This window comes from Zootoca vivipara, chromosome 7, assembly GCF_963506605.1.
Source record: "Zootoca vivipara chromosome 7, rZooViv1.1, whole genome shotgun sequence".
In the NCBI taxonomy this organism is placed as follows: Eukaryota; Metazoa; Chordata; class Lepidosauria; order Squamata; family Lacertidae; genus Zootoca; species Zootoca vivipara.
The window spans coordinates 54533091-54550480 of record NC_083282.1 but is presented as its reverse complement, the minus strand read 5'-3'; the positions used below and the strand labels follow the sequence as shown (position 1 = coordinate 54550480).

Genomic DNA, 17390 nt, shown 5'->3' with positions numbered 1-17390 from the left:
CGGCTGATTTTGAAAGCTAGCGAGGAGTCTGCAGTCTAAGCTGGATAGATTGGTGGGAACTATGAAGCAGAAACCCCCAGACCACAGTGATGGAAATGCAAGACAGTGTGTGCCTTTCCCTTCGGTTATTCTACCCAGTAAATGTTGCTTAATTAAAAAAGACTTGGGGAAAGAAGGTTGGGGCTTGAGCTGCAGGACCTGAAAACATGGAGGGCTTCCCACCCCTACGCACTAAGCAGAAGCAGCCTTGGATTTCCCCAGGGGCTTGTCATGACATGTCAACTTCAAAGGCAGAGAGAGCAGGAATGATTTGTTCCTGTTTTTGCAGGTGTCTCATTTCCCCGAAGCCTATAGAGAGTCGCTGCACACCTACAAGATAAGCGAGCAGGATACAGATGTAAGAGCACCTCCTCCCTCCCTCCCTCCCTCCCTCCCTCCCTCCCTCCCTCCCTCCCTCCCTCCCTCTTGCCTGTCTGCCTCTTCCATCCCCCCTTCCGCTGCCACCTCTTCATCCTCCACCCCTTGCAGGCTGTGCCTTCCCTCTCCATTTCTCTTGACATCATTAAACAGGCATCTATTCTGCTAGTGGAGCTGCAAGGTCCCAAGCGCTTGTGGTCGCCGTCGTTCACCAACCCTGGGTTGTCGCTTTTCCTGCCCCATCCATACCCATTGTACTCTGGGTTTGTGTTTTCATGCTGGCGCCATTGTTTGTGGGTCTGCCCTGCTCAGATTGTGCAGCCCCAGCAACTGAGGCTCTAATACCTGGAGGCCAGGTTGAGATCTGTCAAAGCAGATGAATGCCTTTTACTATGTGAACCAGGGTGGAGGACCTTTATCCAGCTCAAGAGCCACTTTTGCTCCTGAGCAACCTTCTGGGGGCCACATGCCAGTGCTGGGTGAGGACAAAGGCAAAAGTGGGTGGAGCAATGAATGCACATATTTGGCTAGTTCCTACACACTTGCATCTTTCTCTCTTCTCCATTCACACTTGCAAGAATCTTTATCAGAGTGCACAGACACATTCTAGCGTGTGTGTCTGTGTGGACACCCAAGAAGAGTGCAAGGCAGGGCCAGAAGGGGTGTGTCTGAGGAGGGGATGTGACCTGGGGAGAGCCCAAGAGAGACTTAGAGGGCTACATTCATTTCCCCACCCCAGACTCCGCTATGAATCTTATATTTCGCCTTTCTTTTCTCTCTTTCCTCCATGAAAGAAGCTCCTGGGAAAGCTCTGTGAGCAAAACAAGGTGATGAGGGAACAGGAGAGGCTGGTGCAGCAACTTCGTGCAGAGAAGGTAAGGGGCGTGTATCATAGCACACTTAATGCCATGGGCAAGCTGCTTTCTGATTTTTGGCCAACTTTCAAGAGGCTTTTTGAGGCTGGAATCTTATTGCATTTGCTAGGCTGTGGACAAGAGGTTGTTATTTTTGTGGCAAATGTTTCCAGTTTCCCCAAAATAGGAGGTAGATATGCTAAAAGTGGCCTTTGTAGCAGGAGTATTGCTCATAGAGGGATGTATCCAACAAAGAGTTTGGATTTGATATCCCGTTTTATTACTACCCGAAGGAGTCTCAAAGCGGCTAACGTTCTCCTTTCCCCTCCTCCCCCACAACAGACACCCTGTGAGGTGGGTGGGGCTGAGAGACTTCAGAGAAGTGTGACTAGCCCAAGGTCACCCAGCAGCTGCATGTGGAGGAGCGGAGATGCGAACCCGGTTCACCAGATTACGAGTCTACCGCTCTTAACCACTACACCACACTGGCTCTCAAAGTCATCCCGTTGGTACTTCTGCTGTACCTCTCTTCTCCCTGTGTGCCTCCCCAAATCTTCTTTGGGTTTTCCCCCAACCCTGCAGAGCAGATCTGGGGGCAGGCACATGAGGAGAGAAGTGGGAGAGGAAGTCCTTTTGCACAGGCAGAAAGAAATTTCAGGGAAATGTCTTCATGCAATACCAGGCTCCTTCTTTCCAAGACTGTATGTGTGGTGGAGGTTATTGGGGAGGGTGTGTGATTGTGTGACCTACATCTCTGAATGCTGTGGGAGAAGGCATGTCTAGCTATTCAGGCAGATGAGCAAGTCCAACTCAGCCCGCACCTGATCTTTTTAGCCTTCAACCCAGTTAAGTTGCAATAATGCTTTATCCTACGGAACAAGTGATGGTTTTAGAAATAAGACCCAGAAAGGCTGAATGCCTGAGGCCAGAAAAAGAATTTTAACTATACCTTGGTCTGCTGAGTTCCAGATTGCTTTGTAACCATCAGCTTAAAAAGAAAAACATTTTCCTTACTCTTCTCTTCACTTAGGAAAGTCTGGAGAGTGCATTGATGGGGACACACCAGGAGCTAGAGATGTTTGGGAGCCAACCAGCCTACCCCGAAAAACTGCTGCACAAGAAGGAATCCCTCCAGAACCAATTGATCAATATTCGGGTGGAGCTGTCCCAAGCCAGCACGGTAATAAAGAAAATGCCCTGTTTATTCTTGCAGAAATCCCAGACACTCAGGAGCCTTCAAGGATCAAGAGCAATGGTGGTGGAGGCGGTGGAGGAGGGAAAATACATACTTGGTCCCTATTGATCAAGTATATTTGACCCATACAAACATGCACTGCCACTACCATGCTCAGCTGTGCCCAATAAGCTTGCTGTTAAATGGAGCAGAGAGCACAGTTCAGCCTATGGTTTGTGTGCAGCCTGCATGGCAGAATAGTGCAAAGACAGTCCTCTCTTCTGGCTGTACATGGGCTTTGCCCTACAGTATTTGATGCTTCTGCAGCAGCACGAGCTGCATCAGTGGAGCCTGTGTCCCCAGCTGAGCTGAGCCTGCATGGGCTGCCTGCTCTTGTTGCATTGCCAACGCTGGTGCTGCATGTATCAGGGGAAACCTGAGGGTGAAGAGAGGAATGCTTTGTGGGTTTGGCATTGTACAATAAATCTTTCTTTTGTCTCTCTGTTTCATTTCCTTTTCTCTCATTTTTTTTAAAAGGAAGAGAGAGTGAGAGAGAAGAAAGCTTCTTTCAACCCAATGAGAAGGTGCAATAGCACCCAAACTGAACCCCTCTGGTTCATGAGTGCATGCTGTGAGTTTGCTCTGTGCAAAACACATGGGGAGAACTGGTGAAAACCTCCTGTTTGTTTCACTTTGAGTGAAGTCCTCTTTTCTGTTCTCATTGTATGTCCATTAGCTTCCCCCAGTGCACAAATATCATGCCAGTTTGTGTCTTCCAGAATGCAGCAATTAAATGCTAGCACGGGAAGCATACGAGGGTGATCTTTGTCCTCCAAAGAAGCTATTTGGAAGACAACAGTTTCTACCAATGCAGCTATCACCTCCTAGGTGAAGATTTACTCTGTACTGTGGTGTACAGCCAGGCTGGGCTGGCATCCAGGGACATGGAGAGGAGATTGCGAGTGACTGTGTTGGTATCTTGATGGGACTGTTTGCAAATCCCCACAGGCTTTGGCCAACAGCACCATAGAATATGAGAACCTGGAGGGTGAGGTGTCAGCCTTGCATGATGACCTGTGGGAACAACTGAACTTGGACATCCAGGTGAGAGAACAAAACCTCCAGACAACCTGTGTTTAAGGAAAATGCTAGAGAATCCAGAGAAAACTGGGCACAGACCTGTGGTGGTGTCTAAGCATTTGTTGATAGACAGATTTGATCTCTTCTTAAAAAGTTGTAAATTAAAGAATAAAACCACCTGTATTCAGTTCAGTGGTACCTCAGTTTAAGAACAGTCCTGTTTAAGAACGATTTGGTTTACGAACTCTGTGAAACCGGAAGTAATGTCCCGGTTTGCAAACTTTACCTCAGTCTAAGAACGGAATCTGAACGGTGGAAGGGCACCGGCAGCGGGAGGCCTCATTAGGAAAAGCGCACTTCGGTTTAAGAACGGTTTTGGTTTAAGAACGGACTTCTGGAAAGGACTTCTGGAAGGAGTGTCTCCACCCCCATCGTTCTGCCCGGACACTGAGGTCCAGTACTGAGGGCCTTCTGGCAGTTCCCTCATTACGAGAAGCCAAGTTGCAGGGAACCAGGCAGAGGGCCTTCTCGGTAGTGGCGCCCACCCTGTTGAACACCCTCCCATCAGATGTCAAAGAGAAAAACAGCTACCAGATTTTTAGAAGACATCTGAAGGCAGCCCTGTTTAGGGATGCTTTTAATGTTTAATCGATTATTTTATTTTATTTTTCTGTTTGAAGCTGCCCATTATTATTATTATTATTATTATTATTATTATTATTATTATTACTGTATTAAGTTCGTAAACCAAGGTACCGCTGTACAGTTATCATTTCACATAATTAAGCCATCATTCTCACACATCCATCCTTAAGGAATACTGACTATTGGACTGGGCTACTTTTCCTAGATGCAAGTAAAAACATCAGAGCCAGATTTTAAGCGTTATGCATGCATGTGCACCTAAAATACTGTGCACTACTACCATGACCAGTCACACCTATTGTGCATGCACAAAACATGTGATATTTAATGGACCCATGTGCAAACTTTCAGATAACAACTGGTGTGCAAATCCTATGAGGAAATATGTTAAGAGAAACTCCAGTGCAGTCAGTTTTGATCTCTCCTACAGCAGTTGTTAATACAGAAGCCCCACATTTGCATTTAGTTGTCATTGCTCCCAGTTCATGCTTTGGGAAATTTTTGATTGGGTTTTCCTAACGTAGAGCCTTATATTTCCCCAAACTAGGGTCCATCTTCTTAACTATACTGTACCCTACCAACCCTGGATTTATGCAACTTCTTCTCTGACCCTTTCTTCTGTAATTTTAAAGCAACCAAGAAATTACGTAAACATTTGATGGGGTTGTAGTCTGTTCTTCAATTCCAATATGGGGTCCATTACTTCTTTGTTTGGAATTAGCTGCAAAGAAAATTGCTGGTGCTGGGATGCATCTCACTGATGACCTGCCAGAAGCAGCTTCACAGTAGTGCTTAATTATCCTTAGAAGCCTTGTAAGCAGGGGGTCAATGTTGCCCAATCCAGCTTCCCACCCCTCTTGCTATGCAACTCCCTCTGCTATCATTCTGAAAAGGCAGATGTGAGAGATGTGGGAGACGCTGAAGCAGAAAGCAGGCACAGAGGTTGGCTTACTGATGTTGTCCGTGTCATTGACACCAGATAGAGTAATGATGTCTAATCCTTGCTTCCCTTCCAATGTAAACGACACTTGACCTTCTCACTGCCACACTGAATGAAGGCATTGTTTTTCTTCCTTGCTCTGAGGTCCGCTTAGTCTCCAGACTCCACACATTTAAGCACCTACCAGATTTCCGTGAAACTCTGTCTCTGTGTGCGTGCATGTTCAGTGCAAATAGAAAACCTTCTATTCTTAGTATCTATTTGCAAAGGTACGGAAGTGGAAACAAACAGCTCTTAACCCCCTGTTGTCACCCCCCAGCACACATTCAAATGGTGAGAGGAATGTGGGAGTTGAGTCAACAGGCCTTCTTTTGGTCCTTGTCAGAAAAGCAAAGTGTGTGTGGGGGGGGGGGTGGAGTTCAGTGTTCCTGCTCTGGCAGATGTGGCCAGGGTTCACTTAATTGGAGGAGTGCTTTGGGAAAGAGGATGCTTGCCTTGACCCTAGGAAGCATCCTGTGCTTCCACCTGGATGCTACACCACAGAATCATGTGTGGAAGATGCCACCATCAGGGTGAATTCAAACACTGAGTTGAGCATGTGGTACAGGCTGCACACAGGTATGCACAGAGGAAATGGCTTGTTTGAAACTTATGCATGCATCAAAATTTCCTTCCATGTGCAAAATTAGTCATTCCACTACAGCAGACAGCTAGGCTAGAAGTCTTCTCCCTGATCTGCAGCTAGCCACATGCATATCTGAAGTACAACAGGCCGGTAAAGACTGCTCACCATTTGCTTTGGTGAATGACCCACTTTTAAGGATCCCATATACTCTGAAGTAAGTTCCATTTAGTTTAGTGAGACTTCTAAAAATGCTTGCGATTGCAGGCTTAAGGGCAAACTAGACAAGATGGTGGGGGAATCCATTACTGTACTGGATCTCCTGTGACTGTTTTCCCCCTTCCCCCCTCCCCTAAATTATATCCTGCATTCTCCCCCCCCCCCCGCCCCGAAAAAAGAACTCAAAGCAGGTTTGAACAAATAAGTTACAACTAATCATATTAAAACACAAAAACACAATCATACAGTGGTACCTCGGTTTACAAACACAATTGGTTCCTGAAGTCTGTACTTAACCTGAAGCATACTTAACCTGAAGCGAACTTTCCCATTGAAAGTAATGGAAAGTGGATTAATCCGTTCCAGACAGGTCAACTGAAAATACTCAAACTGAGGCGTACTTAAACCGAGGTATGACTGTATCATGAAATCACATCTGTTCTCGCACTATGTAACAACCTGATGGATGCGGAACTTTTTTCAGTTCATTTATTCCAGAAGTTTGCATCCCAGAGTGTTATAAAACAGATCACTCTTCATTGAAGAGGGTCTGTTGTGTGCCTAGCAATTTATTGCTGTTTGTGTCCTGCCTGAGAGTAATTAATTCTGGAACAGCTCCAGTGGGAGGGAGAGATGTTTTGATAGAGCAGGGGGTGGCTCTCCAGTATGCCCTGCTTGCAGTCCTGGAGTCTGCAGCCTTCCACAGCTGGAGAACATCCAGCATCTGTTCCAAAGTGGCATAAATATCCAGGCCAGGATGTTTGTGAGTGGCTCTTTCAAAGGGAAAGCAAGAGCTCTGCTAGCTCCTGATGGAACTAATTGATTGTAATGGTAGAAAGAGCAGGTGATGTCTGTGCTTTAGCTGGAAGGATGATGTGCTCGGCCTGTTCTCATGTTTTAAGTGATAAGGCTGTGCTTGTATGCAGCCTTGTTCACCGAGTAATTACAATGGGTTTTAAACTCCTGCAGTAACCACTTCATTTCTGGATTGTCTGTGCACACATTTCCAATCTGATCCAATGATTTGAACTGTAATCTCTGTGCTTCAATGGAATAATAAGATCAGAATATTTAGGGCTGAGAGTTGGGTGAGCAGGACATCTCCCAGGTGTGTGCAAAAAGCTACATCTGCACAGATTCTCATTAAAAGTGGAACAGGAAAGCAAAAAATGCCTGTGTGTATCCTCTGTGTTATGGATTGTGCTGTGCTAAAAAGGGGAAGGACTGCAAATGCTGTTTTTAAAACTGCTTGCACACTCGTAGCAATTTAGCATAGTTTGCTCAAACTTTACTACTTGAGTCTGTGAGTTTATGGAAAATTTGTCATGCTGGGGCAGAAATTGCGATGTGGCAGGAAAACAGATATAGGCAGGTGAATATATGAGACTAGAAACACATGGTGGAGCGGCAAGGTATTCTTGCGAGACATGCACTCTCAGCACTGATGTTGGTTGTACATGCAAATGCATAAGTCTGAGCCATTTCCACATCCTGAGCTTGAAACCTGTTTGCTTTAAGAAGGAAAAAAAGAAAGCAGCAATTTCCAACAGTCAACATTTTGAACCGTTTTTTGCACTCAGAGAATCAGTAAGACAACAGTCTTCAGTATGTAACTTCTGTCCCTGGGATGCTAAGCAACATCCCAATTTTTTAAGGGGTGGAAAATAGGGATTCTGGGCCAGTTGCATTGTTTTCATAAACCTCACAACTGATTTCTAAAGCACTCTGGGCTGATCCTTGCATGCCAGCTGGCGGCTTTACTTTTCTGCATCTCAGTTGTCTCTGGGCATGGGGAAATGTAATGTGTGAGCAGGCAGTGAACTGGAGCTACATGGATACACTCTGCTGTGATTGCAGCTGTTCCAAAAAGTGTTGCTGCACTTGTAGAAACCAGAGCAGAATATATGTAATGCATTATTGCTGCTTCACATGTTATGGTTCTCTATGCAGTTCTGCAACCAGGAACATTCACAACTGCCTGGATGATTATATCAGTGTTCTGATAGCCTGTTCTTCACAGTGATTTTTCAATTTGCACTCTTGCTTGAAACTGTACAAACTTCTGATTATAAGCTGCTCATCGGTTCCTTGATAAGAGGACCAGTTGCCCAGGGCTGCCATAGCAAAGTGTGCCTTCTGCAGAACCTAGGCTAAGCTTGGAGAAAAAGATCTCTTAGGGATTACGGAAGCATGTAAAATTGGCAATTTTTGCCAAGAGAAATTGAGTGGGTGCTTAAATCCCCCTTCATCCAGCTGCTTTTCCCATTTGCAGAGTTCTAGCTATATACGTAGACGTGTCAAGCAAGTGGTGGACCTAAATCTGGGGGGAAATATATATAACAAAAAAGTAATCAATTTGACTCAGATCAATGTGGCTCACAAATTTTAAGCAATGTGGACTAAATTGCTTCTGGGGCCCTTCCGGGATTAGGGGCCTTGAAGCCTAAGCTTCATTTGTTTCATAGCAGATTTGCCCCTGGTTGTTGGACTCCAGCACTCATCAGCCCCAGACAGCATAGCCAGTGGTTAGGGATGATGGGAGTTCTAGTCCAACATAATGTTAGCCACCATTTATATAAAGGGGAACATACAGTTTTTACCTAAAAGAAATAGAAACATAGGCAACTGCCTTGTATTAAGACAGATCATGGCTCCAGCTACCTCGGAGTTGCTTGTAGTGACTGGAAGCAGCAATCCAGGTTTTCAGACAGGGGTAGTCCCCAGCCCATCCTGAAGATGGCTAGGATCTGGGACCTTCTTGCAGGCAAAGCATATGCTCTACCAATAAGCTACGGCCCTCCCCCAAGGACTGAGTTCAGGAAGCAGTGGTAGTTTACTTACTATTATTTTGGGTGCTTTGGCCCTTTCAGAATGAAATGCTCAACCGGCAAATCCAGAAGGAGATCTGGCGGATCCAGGATGTGATGGAGGGGCTGAGGAAGAACAACCCATCTCGGGGCACAGACACAGCAAAGCATAGGGGTAAGTGCAACTCCTTTTATTTGCAGGCTCTTTGGAGTAGCAGGCAGAAGTATTGGCATGTTATCTCAATATCTGCCATTCCTTCCACAATACGTACACTCAATCTGCCACCTGGAAATGTTTTGCAACCAGTATAGGAGTATCATTTATCGCAATCTATTTGAAGAGTGGCACTGTCATTTAGACCAGGGGTAAGCAGAAGATACGGTAGATCAGGAACTAATGGTAGATTGCTGTGTAATTGGCTGTGCATCAGCAAGGGTTTCGTAGAATCACAGAGTTGGAAGGGACCCTGTGCCATAAACCACACCAGTCCATTTGCCAGCAGCATGACAACCAGGACATGGGGGGGGCAGGGGGCAGGACAGTCTCGGTATCAGTCTGGAGTTGGCACAACTAGAGGACCTATATCAGGACAAATACCATCATAACTTTTTAAAGGGTACTTTCCTTTGTTTTCAGAAGGAAGGTTCAGTTCGTCCCTCCACCACACACACACTTTCCGTTGGCCTCTCTAGGTAGTCCCTTTCCTGCTGATCCATCCATCTGTTTGCATGAATGGCTTACCTTTTCCATGTTATTTTTCCGCAGTATCCCTTGGCCCATCAGGAACCTACAGCTCCAACAGCCCAGCCAGCCCTTTGAGCTCAGCCAGCCTCACGAGTCCCCTGAGCCCTTTCTCTCTCGTGTCGGGATCCCAGAGCTCCCCTACTAAGCAAGGCAGCAACGAGGTGAGCAAATTTATTATTGCCCAGGGCAGCCTGAATGAAGATGCAGCAAAATGGGAGAGGGGGGAGTGTTCCCAGTCATGGCCAAGATGCTCTCGTAACGCTTTTGTTTCCAGGATTATCATTCCACCAGTAGGTGGCAACCCAGGCCTTGCTCTGGCATTGGTGGTGGAGGCTGCAATACATATTTTTTTTTCAGAGGAAAGTCGAAGGGGCCCTGGCAATACAACCCAACCATTTAAAGTTCGTAATATTGGCTTAAACACCTTGAAACTCTGGGTGCTTCCAGACTTCTCTCCCCTCCTGCCCCTGGTTGCAATAGTAGTTCCAAACCAAGATATGCAGTAGGAGGGAGATAAAGAAAAAGTTGGTAGAGCAGGGTAGAGCTAACCTTACTCATTTGATATCCTGTAGCTGTGTTGATCCTTCTAAGTTTCAAGACTATAAGTATTCAGCAAAGGGATTGGCAACTTGAAGTATAGATTCCAGGTAACTGGCACTCTGATTCAGCGGGCCAATCACCTGCAGCACCCATTAAAATTTAACACAATTTGTGCTTGTGCTCACCTTTTTTAAAAAATCCTTTAGAATCAAAAGACCCAAAGCTGATCACTATACTTATTTATTTAACAGGATTTGTATATTATTTAATCAACAAAAATCTCAAAGCTGTTTGCATAACACAATTTAAAATATACATAAGAAAATACAACTAAGCCAAACTGTAAAACTAATTGATGTAAAATAGATCAAAATATAGATAAAATCAGTAGTGTTGAAACAAATGCGCGCAATGCAATGTGCACACGTCTAGGCAGACTTGCCTAAACGAAAGAAGATTTGAGCTGGTGCTGAATACGGTACCACAGACGTTCTTGCCCACTGCAGAGAGTAGGCACTGCCACTCTAAAGGACCAATTCTTTGCAAGAGCAAAATACCTGTTATGTGACACTTATAAAAGTGGCCTTTATGCAGATCAAAGCAGTCAGGTGGACATGTAGGGGTAAGACAACCCCTCAGGTAGACTGAATTATGGGATAGATGATATAGCCACTTTCACTGCTCCGCTGGCTTTTATTTGGGAAACTGCGGCAATGAGCAATTAGGATAATTATTTGAAGGCTTTTTACTCTGCAACAAGACTCCCTCCCTCCCTTCATTATGTCTGCTCACTTATCGAATTACTAATCCGGAATCATTGCTGGTATCATTGCAGAGCATTAGGCAAGGGCCATAGCTCATTGATAGAAAATCTGCTTGGCATTCACAAAGTCCCAGGTTCAACCCCTGGCATCACCAGGAAGGGCTGGCAAGAACTCCTGTCTGAAACCCTCGAATGCCGCTGCCAGTAATGAGCTAGAATGACTGATGGTCTGATTCGGTATAGAGCAGCGTTATATTTTCCTGGTGAAATTGCTCCTCTGGTGTGTGTTTTTTGGGTGGGAGAAAATAATGTGGTCACAGCCTTTGTGAGCCATTCGTCTCAACGCCACATCAGCAACTGTTTTAAAGAAGAAGATTGATAGCATAGAGAAAAGCTGCTACACAAGCAGTTCTCCATGTAGTGATAGCTGCCTTAGGCTGCAAAATGAATTGGTCTTCACGTGATGCACATAAAAATGGCAAAAAAATGCTCAGATATGACAGCAGCTGACACACGCCTTAGGCTGGGATACTTCAAGCACCCTAAAAGTTTGGAGTGATTCAGTTTCAGTAGTTATGAGTTGGTGGGAGATTAGCAACTTCTTTTACTGTTACAACCTCTGCCCATCCTAAATAGAAGCCCAATCCAATAGATTGGGCCAAAAGGTACTTCCTATGCTACTTCCATGCCTATAAAAGGCATTGCAGATACTGGCATATCGTATTCCAACTTGTACAAATGGCCAAATGCAAGGAGGAAAATAGCCAATGGATAGGCATCTTTTTTGGGGGGGGTCACTCTGGCTACACCTGTCATTGAACCTAAATTTCTGCCCCAAATCAACCATCAACCCCAGACCCACTCATGTTCCACCCCCCCCCCCCTGCATGTTTTGGGGGGTATCATTTTCTGTACGTATTCCCGAAACCTTGAGATTTCAGCATGTATGCAATCACCATTGGGTCATTCAAACCTACAGCTGTTGTGTCTATAGATATAGGTTCACATTGTGGGGCAAGCAGCAGACTGCAAGGATCATAAAATATCTGCATTTTGGACAATGTGCCTTGAAAGACAATGTGCATTCTTGCTTTTTGAAATGGCAGATATTTTGGAAGTGGCTGAAAGTCCCCTCAAAGTTTGCGCCTTTGGTCCAGTAACACCAGGCTCATCCCAGGCTTGCATGGCTCAATGTTGGGGTTCCCCAGCATGAAGAGAGAGGCTGGCCATTTGACGTTGGGACTCCTGGGTGCTCGGTTGCAGCTGTGCCCTGTCCTGGGTGTAACACCTGTCTCTGTTGGAGTCTTTGTCTCACTAATTCTCTTTTCCTTCCCCTTCTCACAGTTTCTCTGCTCTTACTCCTAACACTTCTCGGCTTCCTCTCCACTTCAGGAGCCCGGTCCACCTCGACCTCCCCTCCCCAAATCATATGTGCCCTTGGAATCTCCTCCGACTGTCCCTCCGCTCCCTACCGAAAGCCGCCTCTGGCCGTATCCTAACTCCCCTTCCTGGCAGCAAAGCAGCGAGGCGAAGAGGGGACAGGTATCAAAATGGAGTTTGAGAGCTGGAGGCATGCTCTATCCTTTGCCACACTCACCTGGAACTGGGGAGGGATGTGGAGCCAGGTGCGGGAGCAGCTTGCGGGTAGGAGCCATGCTGTGTCATTGTTGTGTCCTGCAACAGTGCAGGGTTAGGGTTAGGCAGTGCAGTGCAGGTGAACCGACACTGCCCAACCCTTTCACCTTTTTGGTACATGGTAATGGGACTGGTGCTCAGAGACCAGGACCACAGCACTACCACCTCTCCCCACCAGCTACTCCTAGTCAGTTGGTTAACCAGTCATCTTTCTCAAGCAACCTATGCTCCCTGAAGCCCATTACATGATATTTTTCCTACGTGTAGGTTTTGCCCAGGTATGAAAAATGTCATCTGCCAAACAGCCTTTGGGGCAATTTGCCTTTTTGAGAATGTCAGAAGCTACATCCTCTCAGTGGCAGGTTGTGATATACCCTAATCGTGGATGAGAACAGAAGGCAAAAGTGGGACACAGATTTCAAATCAGAGACTTAGACTGGAAACACACAATATTTTTTCTTTACTTTTCTTCAGAGAGCTGAAGCCATCTTGAAAGAGAAATTGCTGCTTGGTGTACTTCCTTAACTGATACAAAAAAAAAATTCTTCCAGTAGCACCTTAGAGAGCAACTAAGTTTGTCATTGGTATGAGCTTTCGTGTGCATGCACACTTCTTCGGATACATTGAAACAGAAGTCTCCAGACCCTTAACTGATCCAGATTCCTTAACTGATGTTTGCTTCAGGTGAAGTGGCTTTGCGGGTTTTTGAAAAAACTCAAAAACCTGTGAAACCTTTTTGACCAGCGGCAACAGTGAGACAAAAGAACTGTTAAGCATACATGCAAAGTGATGCCATTGTCAGACTCCCTTCATCTCTCTCAAAAATTACTGTCTGCCTTCAGCTTTAGATTGCAATTGATTGTGGTCTATATTTATACTGATAGCCAAGTATCCTGTGGCTTGGTGGGCCTCTTTGCCCAGTGGGAAAGTGATATACAAAATACATCAGTCCACAAGAATATCATGAACAATGATATGTTCCTCGAAGAGTAACTCTCCACTTAGTTTGTAAGATAACCTTGGATTAATATCTGCAAAGGTTTCACATCTCCACCAAGCAGAATCTGATCCATGTTAAACCCCATGAAGGTAGTGGAAATGTTTTAAAGCTGCTGAGCTGGTTTTTCATCTCCCATGTTGAGAGGGGATATCATGCCATTGGGATCCCATGGTTGGGGGGAAGCAACCATTATAGGTCAGTTGCAAAGTAGGTGGGGGAAGAAAACCTCCTAGCCTTCTGCTGCTCTCACTTCAAAGCTGCCTTTGCTTTCCCCGAGTGAAACTTCACAGGTTTTGCACATCCCAAAAGTCAGATAGCGGCAGCAAAGTTCAGGGCAAGGCCATATAAAGAATTAAGGAATTAAGGTGAGGAATTAAGGTACCGGTAGTTGTTTTATTTTCTAAAAGGCTGGTACAGTACTGTTTTTTCTCAAACCCAAACCATATTTGTTTTCAATCATAGTAATAAAACTAACCTCAAAAGTTTTAAAACATGCCTTACTGGTGACCATGGATAAAGTTGCCATTATAGGATTAAGTCATTTCTATGAACTTCTCAAGAATTGGATGCTATTGTGATACAAGAGTCAAATCTTCTCTCTGGACCAGATTGAAATACTGTAGAACCCTCAAACATTTTACTGCCCAGAAGTTCAGCACAAGATGCACAAAGACTCATACCTTTTATTCTGGGTGTTTATGTTGTAGCAGGAGCCCAAATACAGAGTTCATTATGATGTACATAAAATGCCCAGGCTGACAGAAAGGCTGTTTGGTGCAAGGGGACAATTTAATGGTTGCAACTGCTCTGGCTCATTCTGCCATTCCTAGCTGTGGTTTTACTTCTATTGTCCTTTCCCTTCCCTGCATTCATCCCCTGTGATAGTCATCTGTGTTAATAGCAGAGATTGCCCACAGAGATGCTCTTGAGATGAAGCAGAAGGAGAGGGATTTGGGGAGGTTCTGTTGCCAATGTTAAAATGCCCATCTTTCCCAGAGGAAGGGGTGGGGGTGGGGAAACACCTCTTCAAGCTGTTGCTTATTTTCTGATCAAGGGGGCAATGATTTTCCAAAGCTCTGTTGCTCTTTTATGGTCTTGAGTCTCCAATTCAGCGGAGTGGTGACGACAGCTTATGTAATTGGCTTCATTCACCAATACTTATATCTGAAATGCCTGCATTCTGCTAGCAACAGGAGTAGATGGGATGGAGATAAACCCCGTACCTAAGCTGTTGCTACCATTTCTACTTGGACTGTTGGCTCATATAGGGTTGCCTTTCAATTGAACAAAAGAACAATAACAGTGGAAATCATTTTTTGATGATGGGCAGGGGGAGAAACCCCTGGCAAAGTTGCATCTTCTGATTACTGCTTCCTTTCGCTGTTTCTGTGTGGGCATTTCTGTTCATTTTTGGCATGTGTGTTTGTCTGTGTCTGAAATCCTGTGTAGTTAAGGAAAGTGGCAGCTGTAAATTGGAGACAGGACCTCTCTTCAGCTTCCCTTGCAGTTCCTCACAGGGAATTGTATTTGCCCCCACAGTCCAAGTCCAGCTTTGAGCAGAACAAGAAGGACCATCACCGGACGTCAGCCTCAAATTCTGCTGTGGAGGCTGGTCTCTTGCAGACAAGGCAAGACCTGGATGCTGATAAGCAAGTTGCTCTCAACAAAGGTACTGGTAAACAATGTGCACCCTAGGAGGGGACCTGATTTGGCTTACTGATTAGGACTCTTCCAGACAACCTGCCTATTGAGTGGTCCTCCTGACTTGCAGATAGATCTGCTCCATATTATTGCCCTTATGGCCTGCTTGTGGACTTCCTTGTGGGCATCTGGCTGTCAACTGTGAGAAGCAGAATGCCAGAGTGGACAGACTTTTGGTCTGATCCAGCAAGACTCCTCTCATGTTTTTAATGAGACTCAAGGAGGAAGCATATCCAAAGAATAAAGCCTCCATTTCCATTATAGTCTATTAAGATGGGCTTGGGAATGATGACAATTTAGTGTTCACAGGTGCAAAAGCAGCTTCACTACAACAGTGCATTTCTAGTGCAAACTGCTGTTGAAATCTGGAAGGACACAGATGTCTGGTCAACACCATTAGCACTCTTCTGCTCTTTCTCACGGAGATGACCAGATGCAGTGTGGGACAAGGCTTCTGCATCTTCAGTTGTTTGGAATCAGGAATTTCGACAGGTGCAGCTTGGCTCATCCCACTAGTCCTATGATATGGCAAGCTGCTCCTGTCCAAACTTCCACATCTACAAAACTATTAAAGATGTAATGAGCCTATGGGCTTGCTTGATCTCTAGATACAAGTCTCTTACACTTCTGTTTCATTTCAATATAACTAGTTGTCGTGTAGTATGGTATTACAATGTTCTGATTGTAAGCTGCCTTGTGTGTAGCTGTATGCAACTGAAAAGTGGCATAAAAAATACTTAGTAGCAGCATTTTCAGTGACAGTTGTGGTTGTCAAATCCTGCTGTTCCAGCCACTTGGTATCTGAAACTGTATGTTTTCAAATCTTTGGGTGGGTGTGGGAAGCCATCTCTCCTTGCAATCAAAGGACCATGGTGTCCCAAATAAAGAAAACATAGTTATGTCTGTCCATAGCTATTGCCATTGCCAGAAACTTGACTTTTTGCTTCTTGCTGATGAAACACCTTTCCCCCTCCTCTGCATTCTCCCAGTTGGCATTGTTCCCCCAAGGACCAAATCACCCATGGATGACGACACCATCCCCATGTCAGGTGTGGTGCGGAGGGGTGCCAGCAACTTAGCCAATGGGCTGAATGCCCGGGTAAGATCAAATTCTGCCGTCTTTTCCTAATTATAATTACCATCAGAGAGATTGAGGCAATATAGGGAGGGTTGTGCAGATTGCTAAAATGGGAAAGGAGCAGGAGGGTGGGAGAGGAATTTAAGAAGATCTCAGGTTATAGTCTCCTTCCTTTTTTGTTTTTTGTTCTACTAGTTAGAACACCTTGGGGCTGCTTTGAAGGGGCATGGCAATTTTGAGAGAGGGTGTTTAGCCTTTCTCTCCACACACCCCATGCCTTTTCCTTGATGTAAATCTCGAACACTCACGCACGCACGCACCCTGGGGGAAGAGACAGGTACTAGGCAAGTCCTGGTGCTGTTCCTGTTAGTAGCTGGAGAGGAGATCCTAATCACGGCTCTTTCACCTCTGCTCATGTTTTGGAAAAGTTGCAAAAGTTTGGGAACGGCAGCATAAAGCTCATAAAAAGATTGGTATTATCTATTCACTTGTGAATTGCCTTCCACATATATGTCCCAAGGCAATTTACTGACATATCCTTAAAAGGAGCTAGAATAATTTTAAAAAAGCAGCACAAAAACAACCAAGTGTATGTTTTTTAAACCCACACAAAATGGACCCCAGAGGCTGGAAAAGATCTACTTGCCCCACCTCTGCACTATGGGCAAAGCTCTAAAGGTAAGCTAGATGGTCTTCTGATTATGAGGAGGAGACTTTGCAAGCACAGCTGGCGTCTACTTCAGAAGCTTGCCTAATGCAAGGAGGGCAGAAGCAGAGCCAGTGGGCATGTGACATTGGGCACTGAGTCCACAAGGCAAACCACCCCTCCTCTGTATAGATGGCTAGTGGCTTAAGAGAACTTTAGTATTCAGAGGGGAGGAATACCAGTCAAGGATATACAGTGGAACTTTGGTTGCTGAACGTAATCCATTCCGGAAGACCATTCGATTTCCAAAACATTCGACAATTGAGGCACAATTGCTGGTCGGCAAAATCCATTGAAAAAATAGAGAAACATGCCTCGGAAGCCATTCGAGGCGCCTTCGAAAACGGAAGCATTCACTTCTGGGTTGTTGGCGTTTGAAAGCCGAAACGTTTGACTTCTGAAGCGTTTGACAATCAAGGTTCCACTGTATTGAAAGGAGTTTGTATACACAATTCCTACCACCT

General features: G+C 45.3%; 1 protein-coding gene across 20 annotated transcripts in view; it reads left to right on the top strand.

The window, feature by feature from the left end:
• PLEKHA6 (pleckstrin homology domain containing A6) overlaps positions 1 to 17390 on the top strand; it is a 191605-nt gene that overhangs the window by 163316 nt on the left and 10899 nt on the right. For 13 of the 20 annotated variants that reach the window (XM_060277080.1, XM_060277077.1, XM_060277075.1 and 10 more), the window contains 9 exons: positions 329 to 397; positions 1212 to 1292; positions 2302 to 2451; positions 3454 to 3549; positions 8822 to 8933; positions 9525 to 9664; positions 12199 to 12348; positions 14981 to 15110; positions 16132 to 16241. In XM_060277080.1, the coding sequence (XP_060133063.1) occupies positions 329 to 397; positions 1212 to 1292; positions 2302 to 2451; positions 3454 to 3549; positions 8822 to 8933; positions 9525 to 9664; positions 12199 to 12348; positions 14981 to 15110; positions 16132 to 16241 (1038 nt within the window). The remainder of the gene's footprint in view (positions 1 to 328; positions 398 to 1211; positions 1293 to 2301; positions 2452 to 3453; positions 3550 to 8821; positions 8934 to 9524; positions 9665 to 12198; positions 12349 to 14980; positions 15111 to 16131; positions 16242 to 17390) is intronic. The other 7 variants (XM_060277076.1, XM_060277078.1, XM_035122758.2 and 4 more) reach the window with 3 other exon arrangements.